We start from the raw sequence: 15,931 nt of genomic DNA on the forward strand, positions 1-15,931 counted from the left end.
ATTCACATTATTAGTTTGGCAACACCTCATACTGTAGCTGTCCTATTGGTTGGTCTGCCTGTTTCAGTGAGGCTGCGGAGTGGTGTGGTTACAGGCATGCGAGGACGCCAAGATGTCGCTCAATCTATTGGCTCCGTCCATGCGAGCTGAAAGCTGGGGAGGATTGGGGAGGATGGCCAGCGCCTATGTATCACCCAAGGTGCGTACGCGTATACTTTACAAGAATAGAAGAAACGCAAGCATCAAAGATGACTCTCATTTTTATTGGTTCCATCGATGAGCTGAAGGATGGGGTGATGACGCTCTTGAAACCCGGAAATAAGGAAATAAGGGAGAAGGGAGGGAAAGCCGATGCTATTGATGATGAAGACAGGAAAAGAAAGAATCGCGCATAGACTTTCAAAGGAGCGATAACAACTGATATAAAGGGAACTACATACAGAAAGAAGTAGAGAGAAAAAAATAAAATGAGCAAAAAAAGATGCGTCCTCTTAGAGGATTGGCGGAACTCTCCCGCCGGGAATTGAACCCGGGTCTCAAGCGTGACAAGCTTGCATACTGACCACTATACTACGGAAGATGATTGGCTGTGAGCAGCCATTGTAGTAAGTTGGAGGGAGCCACGCAATATCATCTTATATAGGTCTGCAGAGTGAATTCTTAATTGCGCGCAGCATCTGAAGCACCACAACGACTGTATTTATCGCTGACCGTTTGTACATTGTTTTGTCTAATTTGATCTGCTCTTTTTGGGTACATACAGAGGAGCCTGGCTTGATAAATGTGTAGGTAGTACTGGTTTCCAAATACGAAGTTGTAGCGAGAACGATGCTACATGTACATAACTTTCTTCAATCGTTGGTATATTTCTTACAAGATATGCTCACTGTATGTGATCGATTGAGCAGATGTGTGTCGCCAGAGTAACTAAGGTTTTCCTAACTATTGAAATATCCAAGTAGTATTAATTGCAGATTCCAGTGCGATACATCCGAAACTAAGTAGGTTATTAAGGCGAACTCTCAATTTACAGAAAATGTCGTGATTCTAGGGTATGTGAAGCCATTCCCGCCCTCAAGCAGCGGCAGAGCACAGCCTCGACCGTCATTGGATCCACCGCTACCAGCATCTACAATGCTAAAGCAACACGCAGTTGTCAACTAAAACAGCACTTGACTGTCACCATCTAGATAGTCTGGTTGTCTACATCTTCAATTTCAACTTACATCTTCATCACCCATCGGTCTGCCCATCAACACACTCTCATTGCATCATCACCATCACCTCAAACCAAAACGCCGCACGAGCTGTCAAAATCTTTCACTGCCGAACAATCATCTACCGGCGCTCCCGCCAAGTGGGTCAAAACCACCAAATCTTGCCCATTGTCCTGTAATTATCCCGATCCATAGGCCCGATAGCAGAATAAAGTGAAAAGCCACAAAAACCCTTCATTTCTGCAAAAGGTACATACAACTATGAAGTCATAAATCACACCCTCTTTCTTCTTTGCTCAATTATACAGGCCATCCAGGCATACAACGTTGCGTCTATGCCCAAATTGTCAGGTGCTCAACTGACTTTTAAGCTTGAGCTTGCTGTCGTGCATGACGACAGTCCCGAAGATCTGTAGCCATTCGGGAATAATTTGTTCGTAATGCAGGCAGCCCTCCACTCTGGCTAGGCCCAAACACTAACAAAATGCTACTCTTTGCACTCATACAAAAAGACACAACAAAACTTGTATCAAGACATCACATAAATCGCTATATTCATACAACGTTGAATTATTTCATCCACCTCGTTGAAGTTACCAATTCTGGCTCCAAAGCACCCCCTTAAGCAGTGCCCAACGCCACCCCAGTCGCAGCCACGCAGCTCGCTCGTATCCGCGCAGCATCTCCTATTTTCGCCCTCCTGACAAACACGAACAAAGAGACGGTGTACCAATTACCAATCATCCGGAAAGAAAGCATACACTAGAATTTACAAAAAATGCCTATTGTTTTCTCATCAAAGAGAATAACAACAAAGCCTACAAGTCCGGCGTTAACAAGTCCTAAACTATTCGCATGATATAGATTACTATACAGTGTACATCGATCTATATATACACCATCTCAGCCTCTCCCAATGCATAAGCCCCAAACACCACCAACCAACCCTGTCCAATCCCTCTTTAATTCTCAGCTCAGCACCAATCCCTCCTCTCATCGCCACGTAGGTCCCCTGTTACCATAGACTCATGAACAAAACAACAGTAAAGAAAGCCGATTGCCCGCTTACCCAATCTCCGCCGATCTGCATCACCCCCCTCAGCCCTAGTCTAGTCGCCCAAAAAGGCCCTCTTTCGTATATGCTTCCTCCCGGCCTATCAGATCCGGCCCCAAGGCGTCATTGCGTCGTGTCAATCGGCAACTCAGGCCGCTAGGATCATTAATCCCTTCCCAAAGGCAAGCACAGGGCAAGAATAAGTCCGTATCGAGCACCGACGTACACCTTGTCCCCTTACCTTCACCGTAATCGTACATGCATGTACACCTACATACGCATCCGGTAGCAAACAGAGAATGTCGTGTCCCGCCTCCCACCTGACATCATCCACCCTATCCCAGTAACTTCGTAGTAGCAAAAAGTTCTAGATCGATTCAATGGCAGAGACATCCAAACCAAAGAAGGGGGCAAAATAGGACAAGGGTCCCTCCCCCTCACATTCGTCTAAGCCAGCATCGTCACTGGTTGACTCGCAAAGGAGCCAAAAGCTCGTGTTGATGCCGATCCACCGGCATGATGCTGAAAATAACTTACACCCGGTATTCCGTGTAGAAACTGTTCGTGTGAGGCCTTCCACCGAATACCTATATAAAGACACTCTTTCCCTCCACACTATCACCTTCCTTTCTCATCATCAACACTCACATCCACAACAACAACAGCCTTACAGACAATCTTCCAACTCTTCAATAACTATCTACTTCTTATTTTTAAGAACAACCAACTACCAACAATCTTCAAGATGCTCTTCAACGTCGCCGCCATCGCCTCCCTCCTGGCCGTCGCCAGCGCCCGCATCGTCGGCATCGCTGTGCCCGAGACCATCGCCCCCGGCTCTACTGTCAAGGCCACCGTCCTGACTGAGAACTACATCCAATCTGTTTACGACGTCGCCATCGTCTTTGGATACGCCAACGGCGACGGCTTCCCCGAGTCTCTCGGCACTGTCCTCTCTTCCTCCTACCTCGGACCCGGTATGTCTTCTCCTCATCTTATATCAAAGCCTAGCTTTATCCAACTAACAAAAACAAAATAATAGATGAGTCTAACGTCACCTACAACATCACCCGCTCCATCACCATCCCCGCGGGCGCCCCCAAGGGCGACGCCCTCATCAGCGCCAGCCTCTACTCTCTCTATGGTGCTGTGTATGGTCCTACCATTACCAACTTTAACGTCTCCGTCACTATTGGCGACTCGACCTCTCCCGTCCTCAAGTCTAGCACTTTCTAAAGAAGTGCGAACTCACGCCTCAAGTCTGGCACTTTCTAAAGGAGTGCGGAATCGTAATGGAAACCTGACAAACTTGCATATGTGAAACGGCGCTGGGAAATTAGATGGAACTGGCTTTGCTATTGCCTTTTTTGACTTCGATGGATTGAATGGAACGTTGATGAATCGGATTGATGGATGATTTTTAGATTAGTATGTATAGATTAATGTGAGTCGGGGAACCGGCGAATTACTATTGACATTGTTGAACCGTGACTTTTGCCTTGTAACAGTTGAGTAAACAAGTCAAGTCAAATAGTCAAGCATCTTTCATTTTCCAAATCCTGGTTCTGAATAACTATTTTGTAAAATCTATATACAATATACTCTGTAGGTAGTATCTTTACTTTCCAATTCCAGCCATATAAAGTCGTAACAACCAAGTCCGACCAATCCAAGCCAATCTATATATATTCCATACCATACTCATCCAACAATGCTCGCATGCTTAGTATTCTATTCTATAAAAAGGGGGTATCTGTATCTCATCACACAAGCCTCTCTCTCTCTCTCTCTCAAAACCATCATCACTTCCCATTCGGCCCCTTCACCATGACCCCGTTTGCGCTCCCCCAGACACTATCCGTCACCTTGGCCGGCACCTTTCTCCCCTTGAGCCGCTGGTCAACAAGCCACGTTCCCACCACAAACTCTGCTCTGCTCAACATCCCCGCCCTGCCTCGGTCGACCAGGTCCCAAATCTCAGCCAGCTCGTCTAGCGGTAATCTCGACCGCTTCCATACCTCCCTCACCACGACGTTGGCCACGCACTGCGATACGTCCCTGTCGAGATCACTGCTAATACTCGTCGCTGGACTCATCATCCGCGTGTCGGTAAGCAGTATCCCGCGGTTTGACGCCCACAGCGCTTCATATCGTTTCCTCTCCCGAGGCCGAATCTCTTCCCGCCATTTCTTCCGTGATCCCTCATGATGCGCATGCTTGCCCTTTCGTAGCAACGCTCTATGTCCTTTCTTGTGTTGATCGTCCTCTTCGTCTAGTAATTGCGGCTGTCGGAGTGTATGTAAAAGTCGAGGTGATTTCTGCCGTTTCGGCAAAGGAGGAGGAGCCAATGATGCAGGCCCCGTGTTATGCGGTGTCAATCGTGTAGAAGCCAATGAACCAGCCACAATCGCATCGGTGAGATTGTCCAGCTGCGTCCGACCCGGTGAACCGTTGGCAATTCGTCTTTGAGAAGCGACCTCCCGATGTGGAGATGATCCGACGCTCACTGTAGAGTGTCTCCTGCCCAGAATCATCGAAGACGGACGAGGCTCTCTCTGCTGGCGAGAAGGAGACACCGATTGTCCCGCCGACCGAGATACCGCGGAAGTAATCGAACTCCGCGCCTGGCCAGACGACGACGTATCTAAATGATGGCTATTCGACCGGCCTCGACGCGGAGGCTGATCTTTATCTTTATCCACAACATCCTTCCCACTGCCCCTCGGTTTCGGCGGCGTAGGCGGTCTCTTCGTCGCAGTACTCCGACTCTTTTTAGGAGGATCAGGCGAAGGCGACGCAAGCGCAATGTGTATACTCGGACTGAGCGTAAGGTGCGCCGATGTGACGGGACTCAACGGCGTCCTCGACACCCTCGTCGGCTGCGGAGAAAGAACTTCGGCGACGTTTCTGCTCATGAGCGGTTTAAGGGGCGGCGGTGTCGACGGATGTAGCGCGCGCGGCCGAGCATGCGAGCTCTTGTGTTCCGAGGACGACGGAGCTGGCGTGGATGGTTGCGAAGAAGCTGTATTAGAGACGGGGGTTGGCGTCATGGGCCTTGGAGGTGAAGAGACAACAGGCTTGCTGTCCCTTGATCTCGCCGGCTGTTGCTGCTGCTGTTGTATATGTTGTGATTGTGATTGTTGAGAATGTGATTGTTGCTGTTGCTGTCTCTGCACAGTAGTTGAAGCTACCGAGCCGCCCGACGCCTCCGCCGGCGCCTTTGGCCTCGCCCTTCCGTCCCCAGCCGGACCCTCAGCCACCGGATCACGCCGCGTCTTGTTCTTCCTCGCAACCGGCGGCGTCGGCGGTCCATCCCCCTTATTACCCGCTGCTTTGCTCTTCTTCTTGACCTTGTCCGCCTTATCCGTCCTGTCCTCCAAGCTCTTCACCTTGTCTGCCCTGTCCTCCACGCTGCTCCCAACAGACTCTGGCGGCGAGGGCCTCCCCCTAGCCTTTTCAAACATCGAAATCAGCGATCCAGCAGACGCCAAGGGCCCCGAGTCCACGGCTTCACCACCACCTCCTCCTCCCATAACCATATTGACGCTCGCGCTCGTGTTGTTCGCACTCCCGCCGCCCGCCGTCGGACTGGCGCTCCGACTCGCCGCCAGCGTCGCAGCGATCAAGCTCTGGTTCTTCGCATCCATCCTGCTGCTGGCGCCCGTAGAGCCAAACGCCGCCGACGACGCGCCACCACCCCCGCCCATAATCATCCCATCCATCTGCTGCTGTTGCTGCTGTGACTGTTGGCGCTGTAACTGTTGGCGCTGCGACTGCTGATGCTGCTGTGTCCTCCCATCCGCTGCTGCTCCCTCAGCCCTCCCCCTCACAGCCTCCGTCGCAGCCGTAAACGCGCCATTGTCCCTCCCACTGCGCCCTGTAGCAGCTCCTCCTCCTCCTGTTCCTCCCCCCTCGGCCCGCTGCCCAACCTGTTCGAGCTTGTCCTTCCGAAAGGCCAGCGTGGCGCCCCTGAGCGCAGCCGCGGCGGCGGCGTTGTCGGTCTTCATCACCGATATGGCGCGCGGGGTGACGACATCTAAGGGGGTAGAATAGGAATGTTTCTTTTTTCTTTTCTTGCTTTTATTTCGTTTTCGTAGGGATTTCGTATGTTTGTCTGCGAGGCGGCATTCCAATCAATGGATACTAAGGAATAGTGAATTCGGCGTTCGATAGAGATGTGTAGCTTTAGGTTGTTCGAGAAACAAAGGCAAAGATTGACCGAAGAAGAAAAAGAAGACACACAGTAATCAACAAAAATAGGAGAACAAAAAACAAAGCAGCAAACCTCGAAAACGAATACGTGGAAGGATCCAAAGAAAGAAAGCCAAACCCTCGGGTCAGCCTACCTCAAAAACCCCAACGGCTGCCAAAATGGTCCCCAGGGACAGGGGTCTTGCGAAACGAAGGGTCCAGTCTTCTTTGTTCAGCGCTTTTTTTCTTCAACGCGGAACTTCGGGCCTCCATCTGCCGGCAGCCCCGACTTTTCTCTGCGTGCTGCCTGTTAAGTGCTTTCGTGTTTCTCGTAGGCGGAATGTGACCCTGGAAGATGAGCTAGGTAGAGATTTGACCCACGCGATCAGTGCACGCATCCACTATAATGGCCCCTTGCAGAGGAGCGCATGCGCTGGAACGACCTTCTATAACCGGGCACTGGGCACAAGCATCACCTGAGAGCTGTCTCATGCCCGCTTATCAGATAAGACAGCAATCGATGTAGACTCAACATTGACCACATGGAGTTCAGATTTCACCAAGACATGCAGCTTCTACATGGAAGCCTCAAAGTTTTAGAAGTAATTCAAACATTTCCATGCTGCTAAAATACAGAAAAAAGAAAAACAAGCACAGCGGCCTCCCTTAGTCAACCAAAGCTATCCGATACCAAGTACAAACGAAAACCAAAAAAGCAAACAAGATGCAAACGCCAGTCCCTCCCTTTTTTCGCCTCTTCAGTCCCATGTCCTCTCCTTAAAGTCCTTCCCATTAACCCCCAGCCCGTGATATCGAAGCAACAAAGGAGACAGGAAGAGGAACTACGGCACAAAAAGGCCAATGCACAAATATATGACACAGAATAGAAACGAACCAAAACAAAAAGATTCCACAATGAAATGAAGCAAACAGGCGCTGCGCCAAGTGTCTGCCTGCAGAACAGACACAAGGCTTCCCAAACGCCCCTTCGTAGATGACCCGCATCCTCATGAGCTCTTCAAATCGTCTCGCTGCCAAAAAAATCATGAGAGAGGGCGAGGCAGCGAGTACCATGGACACATGTCTCATTTACACCATTTTTCACCATTAGCCGTGAAAGCACACAAACGTGGGCCATGATTCGCTAACAGCAAAGTCGCCAGACAAACACAAGCAAAGGAAATAAACGATCAAGCCAACTTCTAGTAAGCACTCTCGTCTGTCCACTCGCTTCCAGATATTATCCGGTTGCCGTCCTGGTCAGTGGTGACGGGCGCCGCATCATGCGCTGCAGGAACTCCACGTGTGCGCTTTGCCGAACTGCTTGTTGGGCGATGGCCTTGTTCGGGTTCTGTTCGCTTGCCCCGAAGAGCTCGGAGCTTGGCAAAGTATGCATCTGACGTATCCAGCTCCGGCTCACTATTGTCATCATACGTCTCCCAGTTCTCGGAACCGGTAACCACTGTTGAGGTTGTGGATGTGCTGGAGAGATGTCTGGCTGATGGCCGAGGATATCCTGGTACTCCCCGTACGGATGAGTAGTGATCCTCGTAGTCCTCATCCAGGAAACTGTTCTGTCGAGAATGAGACATGTTCGAGTCGGGTCGGCCCTTTTTGGCTGACTGCGTCCGGTCATCGTAAACATCTTCGGGATCAACCGCGCGGATAATGCTATGATTCAGACCCACAGATTTGTAGGGATTCAATGGCGTTTCCAACGAGGCCACAGATCTCAACTCGCGCATCTTGGGCGGAGGAATTCTGACTGAGCCTCCAATTGGCCGCTTGGTCCGCTCTGGTGAATTGTTGCCATCTTTCATCTTGGACAGGGGCACTCTTGCCACTGGTCCTCTGGTAGGGCTGCTGTTGCTTCTCTGTATGTCAGACTTTGAAAACATTGGCTGAGACTTGTTGCCCAGGTTATAGATGCTACCCGTCGTGGGGGTTCTCGTCAACGTATGAGGAGCTGCCGAGACCTTGCTGGTAGTAGCAGGCCTCATTGTCGACGCCGATGCCGACTTGAGAAGGCTTCTGGCAGATGCTGGAGGAGGGCCAGCAGGTGTTCTGGAGCGTTGGGTAGGCTTCTTTGCATCTTCGAGTTCTACCTCGTCGACGTAGGGTTCGCCGTAGACCAAAAAGGGTCGGTCGTATTCTTCCTCCCATTGCTCGAGTGCCTTTTTCACTTCGGCCGTCACCTTGGGGAGCTCCTTGGCAACGCGCTTGCGCATCTTTTCCTCGCGAAGCAACTTTCCGGGATCTCGCTTCTCGCCCTTCTGTCCGCGCAGCATAAGGCGAGACGCATCTTGGCTTGAGGCGACGAGATCGTCGCGGTCCTTGATCAAAGCCTTGTGCTTTTCAATCAGGCTCAGAATTGGGGCCCGCTGTTCCTTAAGCGCCTCGAGCCGAGCAACCTCGCGCTCGTGCGCCTCTAGCAGCGCATCGCTGTGAACGTCTGAAAAGGCGGGTGTAAAGTCGAGCATCTCATCTTCCGAAAAGTACAGGGCATCCCAGAGCTCTTGAAGCTTGACGCGCGCGTCCTCGATGAAGATGTGCAGGTTCTGGCGCTTGACTTCATTTAGCCGCTCAAGCTCGTCTTCGAATTCGTTAATCTGTCGCATGCCACAGCCCCTGTTCTGGCTGAGGAAATCCTTGGTCTCCTCTTCAGGAATGCCTAGCTTCTCCCAGAGCGTTTCGACGGTACTCCTGAGCTGTTGCAACTTCTTCTCGCGGTTCCTCTTCTCTTCTGACAGCTTGTCGTGCTTGCCCTGCAAAATCTGAATGTCTTCCTGGTGGAGGCCGAGCTGCTCAGGGGCTTCGCGGTAGTACTTGATGATGGCTGTGTCCTGCTGGGCCTGAGGAGTGCCAAGCTCGGCCCAGAGCTGGATGATTTCGTCGCCCAGGGTTTCCACCGTCGCGAGCCGGCGAGTATACTCTTCATACACTCGCGTAAACTCTGCGTCTAGGCGGTCCATGTAGGACGGTGACAGGTCAAAGTTGAGAGGAATGGATGCGTTGGGCTCTGTAGACGGTAGGGGAACCTTGACAAACGAAGGCTCTAGGTGTGACGAGTAAGACTCGAGGGCCTCAACAAGCTCTGCGAAAAATGGTCAGCCATGCGCCTCTAAATCTCAATAATGTTGTAGACAGGCATAAACTCACTCTGTACATGGTCAACCCGCTCCTGACGTAGCCTCTGTACCTTGCTATGCTTCTCCTTGAGCGTCTCCAAGCATTCCATCAGAGGATAGGTAATCTTGATGCTCTCGCCATTCGAATTCTTCCTTCGAGGTCTAGAGTCATCCAAAGAGGCCTCCATCTGTCTAATCTCAATGACAACCTTCTTGCACTCATCAATCATCTGCTTCTTCTCCGACGTCACCAAGCGCAAATGGTTGTTAAGTGCTTCTGACAGAGCCTGGAACAGCTACGTCGCAATTCACGTCAGCATCATTGCGCAAACCAAGCGACTTCTCCTCTTCAATTGCAAAAGGAAAAGCAATGGGGGAAGCCATCGTACCTCGGCTTCTCGAGCTTCGCGCTCATGATCCGGCACACCAATGTCGTCGAACAAGCTGTGCAGCTGGCCAATGCTGTTGTTGACCTGCTTGGAGAGGTAGCTGGTGTCCATGGCGAACCGAATCAGCCACCCCAAGGCGACTCAAAGCGCTGCTAAGTATGTTCTGTTAGAGACGGCTGGAAGAGTCCCCAAGCCTCGTTGAGTGGTGGCGGTTGGTTGGGATAAAAACCGCCAGGCAAGTTTGTCGCAAAAAGTCCGTGGTTGGTAAAAGACCTTGAACAGCGCGCGCGGGGTTCGCCGATTGATGACGCAGGGGCAGTGCAGTGCAAGTGGGCAGCTGAAAGCCGGGGTGTCAAAATCAATGATGTGTTTATTACCGATGCAGAACAAGAGGCGAGGCTGATAGCTAGACCAATCGGGCGGCAATCGAAATTCTGTATCGAAAGAAAATAAAAGGAGTAAACAAATACTCGACTTCTTCAATGCATGTAAAAAAATAATAACGAGAGTTGGCGCCTACTCAAAAGCTCGCCTTGGGCCGAAGCTGCTCAGGTTGAAGAAGAGGAAGAAGAAAGGAATTGAATTTGTCGAAAACATGCAGCGCTGTGAGACACCTTTTGCATGAAAAAATAAGTGTAGGCAAGGCATAATGGCATCATGGCAACATGGGTTGTTGGGGGGCAACTCCACTGTTTAGCCGCCTATACGTTGCCATGGCGACGGCCAATTGCCTTTTCCAGGCGCCCTGCAGGCGGGCGGCGCCGTTTGAGTGGCCGTTTCAGACACCCCGCCTTATGTATCGTATCGTATCGTCTTATGGCTGTGTCCGATCCGATGGTTACCTCCAGCTACTATTTACAGCTCAGATGGATATTGAGGAGAAGTATTTACAGGGGATACTGATGATCAGTTGATCTCTTATTCTTGGTATATAGATAGTTAATGCATGTTGTAGAAGAATCCGTCTGGAGTCTGCATAGAGTCTGCATTCTCATCGGCGAACAGAACGCACAGCACACACAGACTATCAACAACTTCTGTCTGCTTCTCTGTTTCTTCAATCCATCCCGTCATCAAGCAGGTCTGTGTTTATTTGCAACATGCAGATTTCGTTAGCTCGCGTGCTACCGCATTAGACTCATGCAAAGCATCCCGATGCCTCTTCCTCTTTGTTTACATGCATACGGAGCTTTTACTGGGCACAGGCCCAAGACAAGGCCCCATGCAGTGCGTAGCGGGGATGCCCGCTGCTGGCCTTGTCTCAAAAGCCCATTTGTTTGGATCCCGCTCCAAGATCCTTTAGCCTGGTGTCTGTCCCACAAAGATCCCGTTGCCCATCAGCTGGTGGATCTGTGTGACTGTGTTACCAGGCTGAATGCTCCTCTGTCTTGCAGGTAAACATGGGGCTGTCCGTGGTCATGGAGTTGTTGACCTGGCCAATTAATTAATTCACTTCTTAGTGCTCACTCTTACCAAGCATTGCATTATAAAAAACATGCATGTTGACAAGTACGACAAACAAAAATATGAAATGCGTCATTGTATCCATACATCATGATAAACAATAATAAACTGATTCAAGCAAAAAAACACAAAAAGAGAAATATCACTCCGATACTGGGAATCGAACCCAGGGCTGCTCGGATCAGTAATGAGAGCGAGCGATGTTAGCCACTACACCATATCGGATATGTTTCTTGAAATGTCTGAGCGTAATTGATGTCTGTAAGCTGTACCCCTCACGCTAAGTGCGGAAGACATCAAGCTAACTGATGTCTTCCTCTACCTTAGTGTAAGCATCCACAACGACAACCCGAGGCTGCTGTGCTCTGACGCTGCTTGACATCTGATTTATAGATGTGAGGGCACATTCTCCAAACTTGTCATCAGTAAGACGGCTAATACAGCAATTCGACAGACATAGTTAAAAGAGTAGAGCAATTCTTGATCAAAGCCGATCACCCGAGCGACGGGCCGGCGCTATTGGCGATGAAGCGATCCAACCCAACCCAAAACTCCACCAGGACCTGTATGCCTGCCCTATGTAAAGCGACTACTAGTCTAGTCGTGTGTAACGAACCAAAACGAATGCCCAGAGGTATCTTATCCGTAATTAATCCCATACCCAAAAGAATAGACCCCAACACAATCCCATTATATCGCATCACTCGACCCAGACCACGACCGCATCCCAATCTCGTCCGCTCCGTCGTCGGGAATAGGGTCGCCCATATCCATAATACCATACATGTCCCATGATAAAAAGTTTTGCAAGTCGTCAAGATCGAGTGCCTCAAACATTGGCTGAATCGGGCCACCCCACTTGGCTTGGACTGGCGGTGGTTGCGGCAGTGCCGTGGGTACCGGCTGTTCGTGTTGAAGACCGGATCGTGATGAAGCTAGGCCGTCCTGACTGAGGCCAACAAGCTGCTGCGCTGCATTGTTCCGATCCCACGTACCAGAGCTCGGACTTTCGGCAGACCAGCTTAGTCCCCGAACGCCACTTGCACGATCAGCGGCTCGCCTTGTTGCAATACCCGTCCGTGCAAGCGAATGAAGAGAAATAGACGGAAGCATGAACTCTGGAGTGCCCTGTACGGGACTGACCGACACAGGTGTAGATCTGTAAGATATGGTTGTTAGCCAAGCGTACAATAGAAACGGCAAACGACCCGACGGCCCGATATATACTGACTTTTCACCCTCCTGAGTTTCGGAGCGGGCTTCCGACAGTATCCTGCTCACGAGATCATCTCGATTAGACGTTTGCCGAATCTTGGTCAGCCATCTATCAATTGTATTTGACTATAGATACAGTTAGCAGGAGACGATTAATCGAGAAACATTTCTGGAAGCTCACAAGTGACTGCGCAATCGGAAACAGGGCAGACATCATCCGGAGAACCCGACGGTTGCTCTCAACAGCGTTGATGGCATCGCCCAGTTTTGACTGGGCATCGGGCCTGTTCGGATCGAGCAAACGCGCAACGTAGTACAGCATCACCCTGCTGCTATCATATACAAAGTAGGGAAGCAGGCTGTCGGATAAAAGATTCGCCCCGTGATCGGCAGCCTCAGCCAAGATGTCGGCTATCTGCTGCGCATGATGATAGCAGTTGGCCTGTGCGGATTGAAGAAATTCGTGGTGCTCCGGCGGAACAACCAGAGGTTTTGGAAGCTTGAATAGATCGGGCATAGACAGCTTGTATAGCTCCAAGTAGTTGTGGTGATATGTACAGTGTATCAAGACCAATGCCCCCAGTTGATTTGAATCCAATCGTGCATAAATAGTTTCCATGGAGTATTCGACAAATTCCGGAAGTTCTCGCTGCCATAGACGAAGATCGGCGTCGAGGGCAGCAAACGGCGATTCGGGGAGCCAAGGGGGAGGATTGGAGTCTAGCTGGTTTACATATCTGTGATATGAATTAAAACACGGCCAAAGAACAACTGTTAGCAAGATGAAAAAGTCCATACCTCACAATTCGTTTCCAGAGCGCCACAACACGGATGTAGTATGCCATGATGCCCATGTTTGCTGATGGCTTTCTCGGCACCACAGAGGGCGGCAGGAACTGGAGGACATGCCCCACACCGAGTGTTTCTGTCACTGATGCTATTCGCAGACCGAAATTTCTCTCGTTGCAAGGCAGTTGGATCTTGATATCGTTTTCGCGGAGAAGAGTAAGTTGATCGATGCCACTACCAGCCCACGCATCGAGGACATAGCACGCCCACATGAGTCTGCGACGACTCTCCCTAGTGACGACCGAGGGAGCAGATTCGCTGGAATCGGTACAGAGAACGTCGGGGGATGCTTCGACATTGATTTTAAGAGCGTGGGCCATGCGAACGGCAAGGCCGCTGAGCATCAAGGCGTGGGAGTATTCTCCCAGTCGGAAGTGAAAGTCATGAAGCAGTATAGCAACCTTGGAAATGGTGAGCAATAATCACTATGGTTGAGAACTTGTAAGGCTGGGTTAGCTTACCATGAGTCTTTGGACGGATATCTTTCCAAAGTTGGTCAAGATGAGAAACTCTGCTCTCTTGGCCCACTCATTGCCGGCAAGGCGGATAAAGCTAGACGCAGAGGTGTGGTGCTCGTTTTGGTTCAAGACGTAGAATCTATTCACAGCATGTTAGTATGTTACAACACTCCCCATAAGATAAATGTCCACTCACTTTGCTCCGTGGGCGCATATAATGTGCAACAGTGCCGACTCGTCATCGCTAGTGAAGCCCTTGTCAAGCTGGCGCATAAAGGATGGCTTGTGAACAAAGGCAAAGCATCGGATGGGATGGACATTGGCAAAGTATTGCTCTACTACACGGCGCAGGTTACGACCAGTAGGGAGACTCGGTGAGACAAGCCTGGAGAATCGTGTGTGAGCAGGAGACTGTAGCATCAAATCATGCCACCAAACCAAATACATACCATGACAATATATCGGAACCTGACGGCTCGATAGACGCAACGCTCTGAGCACTGCCAAGGGGCTTCTTCGACCCTGAGATCTCGCCCAGCTTCAGCGGCTCAGCAGAGCCAATACTCGTCATGGGTGTGTCGTCCTGAGCATCGGCCTCGTCGCTGGCCTCGAGCATGGCAATAGCGAGCTCCCGCGACTTGCTGCGGCTACCTTCAGTCGACGCCGTCCTGGATCCGCGGTCGAGGTTTCGCGCCCATCGCGGGGCCGAACCGCCGTCGTAGACGCACTCGGTCTTCTTGGCGGTGCATCGCGAGCACTTCGGGCGGTCGCCGTTGCATTTGGTCTTGGAGAGGCGACAGCTCTTACATGAGCGATAGGTGCGGATCTTCCTTAGGGACATGGGCGTGGCTCGGCCGGCGGCGAGGCCATTGTCGCCGACGCAGTCGAGCTGGAGGCGCTCGCAGTTGCGACATCCGTTTGGCCTGCCATCGCATTTGACCTGCGTAAAAGAAAAGAAGTGAGAGGCTGTACAAGGTAGTATAATATGATATGATATGAGGAGCTGGATGGAAGAGAGAAGAGTTGAAGTGGGCCAAGCTTGGTAAGGCCGGGAGAATAGCAGCAGTAGTAGGTAGCTGTAGTAGTAGCAAATAGCAGGCAGTTTTAGACTCACCTTGCGCGCTCTGCACACCCGACAGCCCATCGTTGCAGATTCGCACAACCAGGGCCACCAAAAAATCGCAAAAAAATCCAGCAGTCCAGCCCAACACCAGCGATGCTAGAAACCCAGCACTCGAAGATGTGAAAAGAAGGCAAAGCCAGAAATCGCCAGGCGACCAGCCGGCCGTCCAGAGTTTGGGGCCCTTGAGCCCTGCCCGAGGGACCGATGGGCGCTAGTGCGGGTGACGTGCTCGGGCGCCTCCAAGACGTTTTTTGCCCATGACCCATTGCGCGATCGCCCACTGGCCCTATCAGACCAGCCAGTAATTACGTCTTTTCCGGTCGTGATTCTTGCATTTGGGCGGTACTGCCTGGTACTGCTGATTTTGCGGCGGATGACAGTGGAAAGCAATGTACTGTGCCATAGAAGGGGGAACTCGCGTGATACCAAGCCTGACTGACAACTTCGGGGGGGCTTCCTTCACTGGACAGTCCTGAAGGAGTTGAGGAGCTCGAGGTACAAGCAGCCGGTGTACCCTCGGGCGGCTCCTCGGTGAGCTCCCGCTGCCGTTTCGCTGGCGTCTCGGCCACTTTTGACGGCGGAGGTACCGCCTGCGCGGCCTTTCGGAGGTACCTTTGCAGCAGATCTTGACCCTTCAAAAACGCGTCACCGTTAATTCGAATGGCGACAATGCCGACGTCCGGTTGACTGGCGGCATTCGCGGCGAAATTCTAATCTTGCATTTATTATTTGCTGCTTTTCTACCGGAATTCTGGCTGATTTGTTTTATCCAATCTCCGTTATATTGATGTGGTGTTCGTAGTTCTGGTACAGTAATGGGGTGCATATATCATATACTCGTAC

General features: G+C 51.1%; 4 protein-coding genes and 2 non-coding genes across 6 annotated transcripts; 1 reads left to right on the plus strand and 5 right to left on the minus strand.

The window, feature by feature from the left end:
- Positions 1-508: 508 nt before the first annotated feature.
- Positions 509-580, minus strand: V8C40DRAFT_t190. Its single transcript has one exon. It is a non-coding gene; the product is annotated as a tRNA-Asp (tRNA).
- Positions 581-3,016: 2,436 nt separating this feature from the next.
- V8C40DRAFT_269787 (uncharacterized protein) lies at positions 3,017-3,507 on the plus strand (the record flags this gene model as incomplete). The annotated part of the gene is made up of 2 exons (XM_083220126.1): positions 3,017-3,248; positions 3,314-3,507. The coding sequence occupies 2 exons, from the start codon at positions 3,017-3,019 to the stop codon at positions 3,505-3,507; spliced, it is 426 nt and encodes a 141-aa protein (XP_083068877.1).
- Positions 3,508-3,819: 312 nt separating this feature from the next.
- On the minus strand, positions 3,820-6,159 carry V8C40DRAFT_255162 (uncharacterized protein). The gene has a single exon (XM_083217986.1). The coding sequence runs from the start codon at positions 5,991-5,993 to the stop codon at positions 4,074-4,076; it is 1,920 nt and encodes a 639-aa protein (XP_083068878.1). The 5' UTR covers positions 5,994-6,159; the 3' UTR covers positions 3,820-4,073.
- Positions 6,160-7,056: 897 nt separating this feature from the next.
- On the minus strand, positions 7,057-10,600 carry V8C40DRAFT_255163 (microtubule associated protein-domain-containing protein). Its single transcript, XM_083217987.1, has 3 exons — positions 9,980-10,600; positions 9,622-9,886; positions 7,057-9,556 (listed from the first exon to the last, which is right to left on the minus strand). Exons 1-3 carry the CDS (start codon positions 10,088-10,090, stop codon positions 7,665-7,667), a joined length of 2,268 nt encoding a protein of 755 aa, XP_083068879.1. The 5' UTR covers positions 10,091-10,600; the 3' UTR covers positions 7,057-7,664.
- A 988-nt stretch (positions 10,601-11,588) lies between these two features.
- On the minus strand, positions 11,589-11,668 carry V8C40DRAFT_t189. Its single transcript has one exon. It is a non-coding gene; the product is annotated as a tRNA-Glu (tRNA).
- A 174-nt stretch (positions 11,669-11,842) lies between these two features.
- V8C40DRAFT_255164 (transcription factor domain-containing protein) lies at positions 11,843-15,220 on the minus strand. The gene is made up of 8 exons (XM_083217988.1): positions 15,080-15,220; positions 14,415-14,905; positions 14,162-14,350; positions 13,969-14,104; positions 13,457-13,908; positions 12,840-13,395; positions 12,675-12,784; positions 11,843-12,602 (listed from the first exon to the last, which is right to left on the minus strand). The coding sequence occupies exons 1-8, from the start codon at positions 15,107-15,109 to the stop codon at positions 12,134-12,136; spliced, it is 2,433 nt and encodes an 810-aa protein (XP_083068880.1). The 5' UTR covers positions 15,110-15,220; the 3' UTR covers positions 11,843-12,133.
- Between the last annotated feature and the right edge of the window lie 711 nt (positions 15,221-15,931).

This window comes from Trichoderma camerunense, assembly GCF_050948025.1.
Source record: "Trichoderma camerunense strain CBS 138272 chromosome Unknown V8C40scaffold_20, whole genome shotgun sequence".
NCBI lineage: Eukaryota > Fungi > Ascomycota > Sordariomycetes > Hypocreales > Hypocreaceae > Trichoderma > Trichoderma camerunense.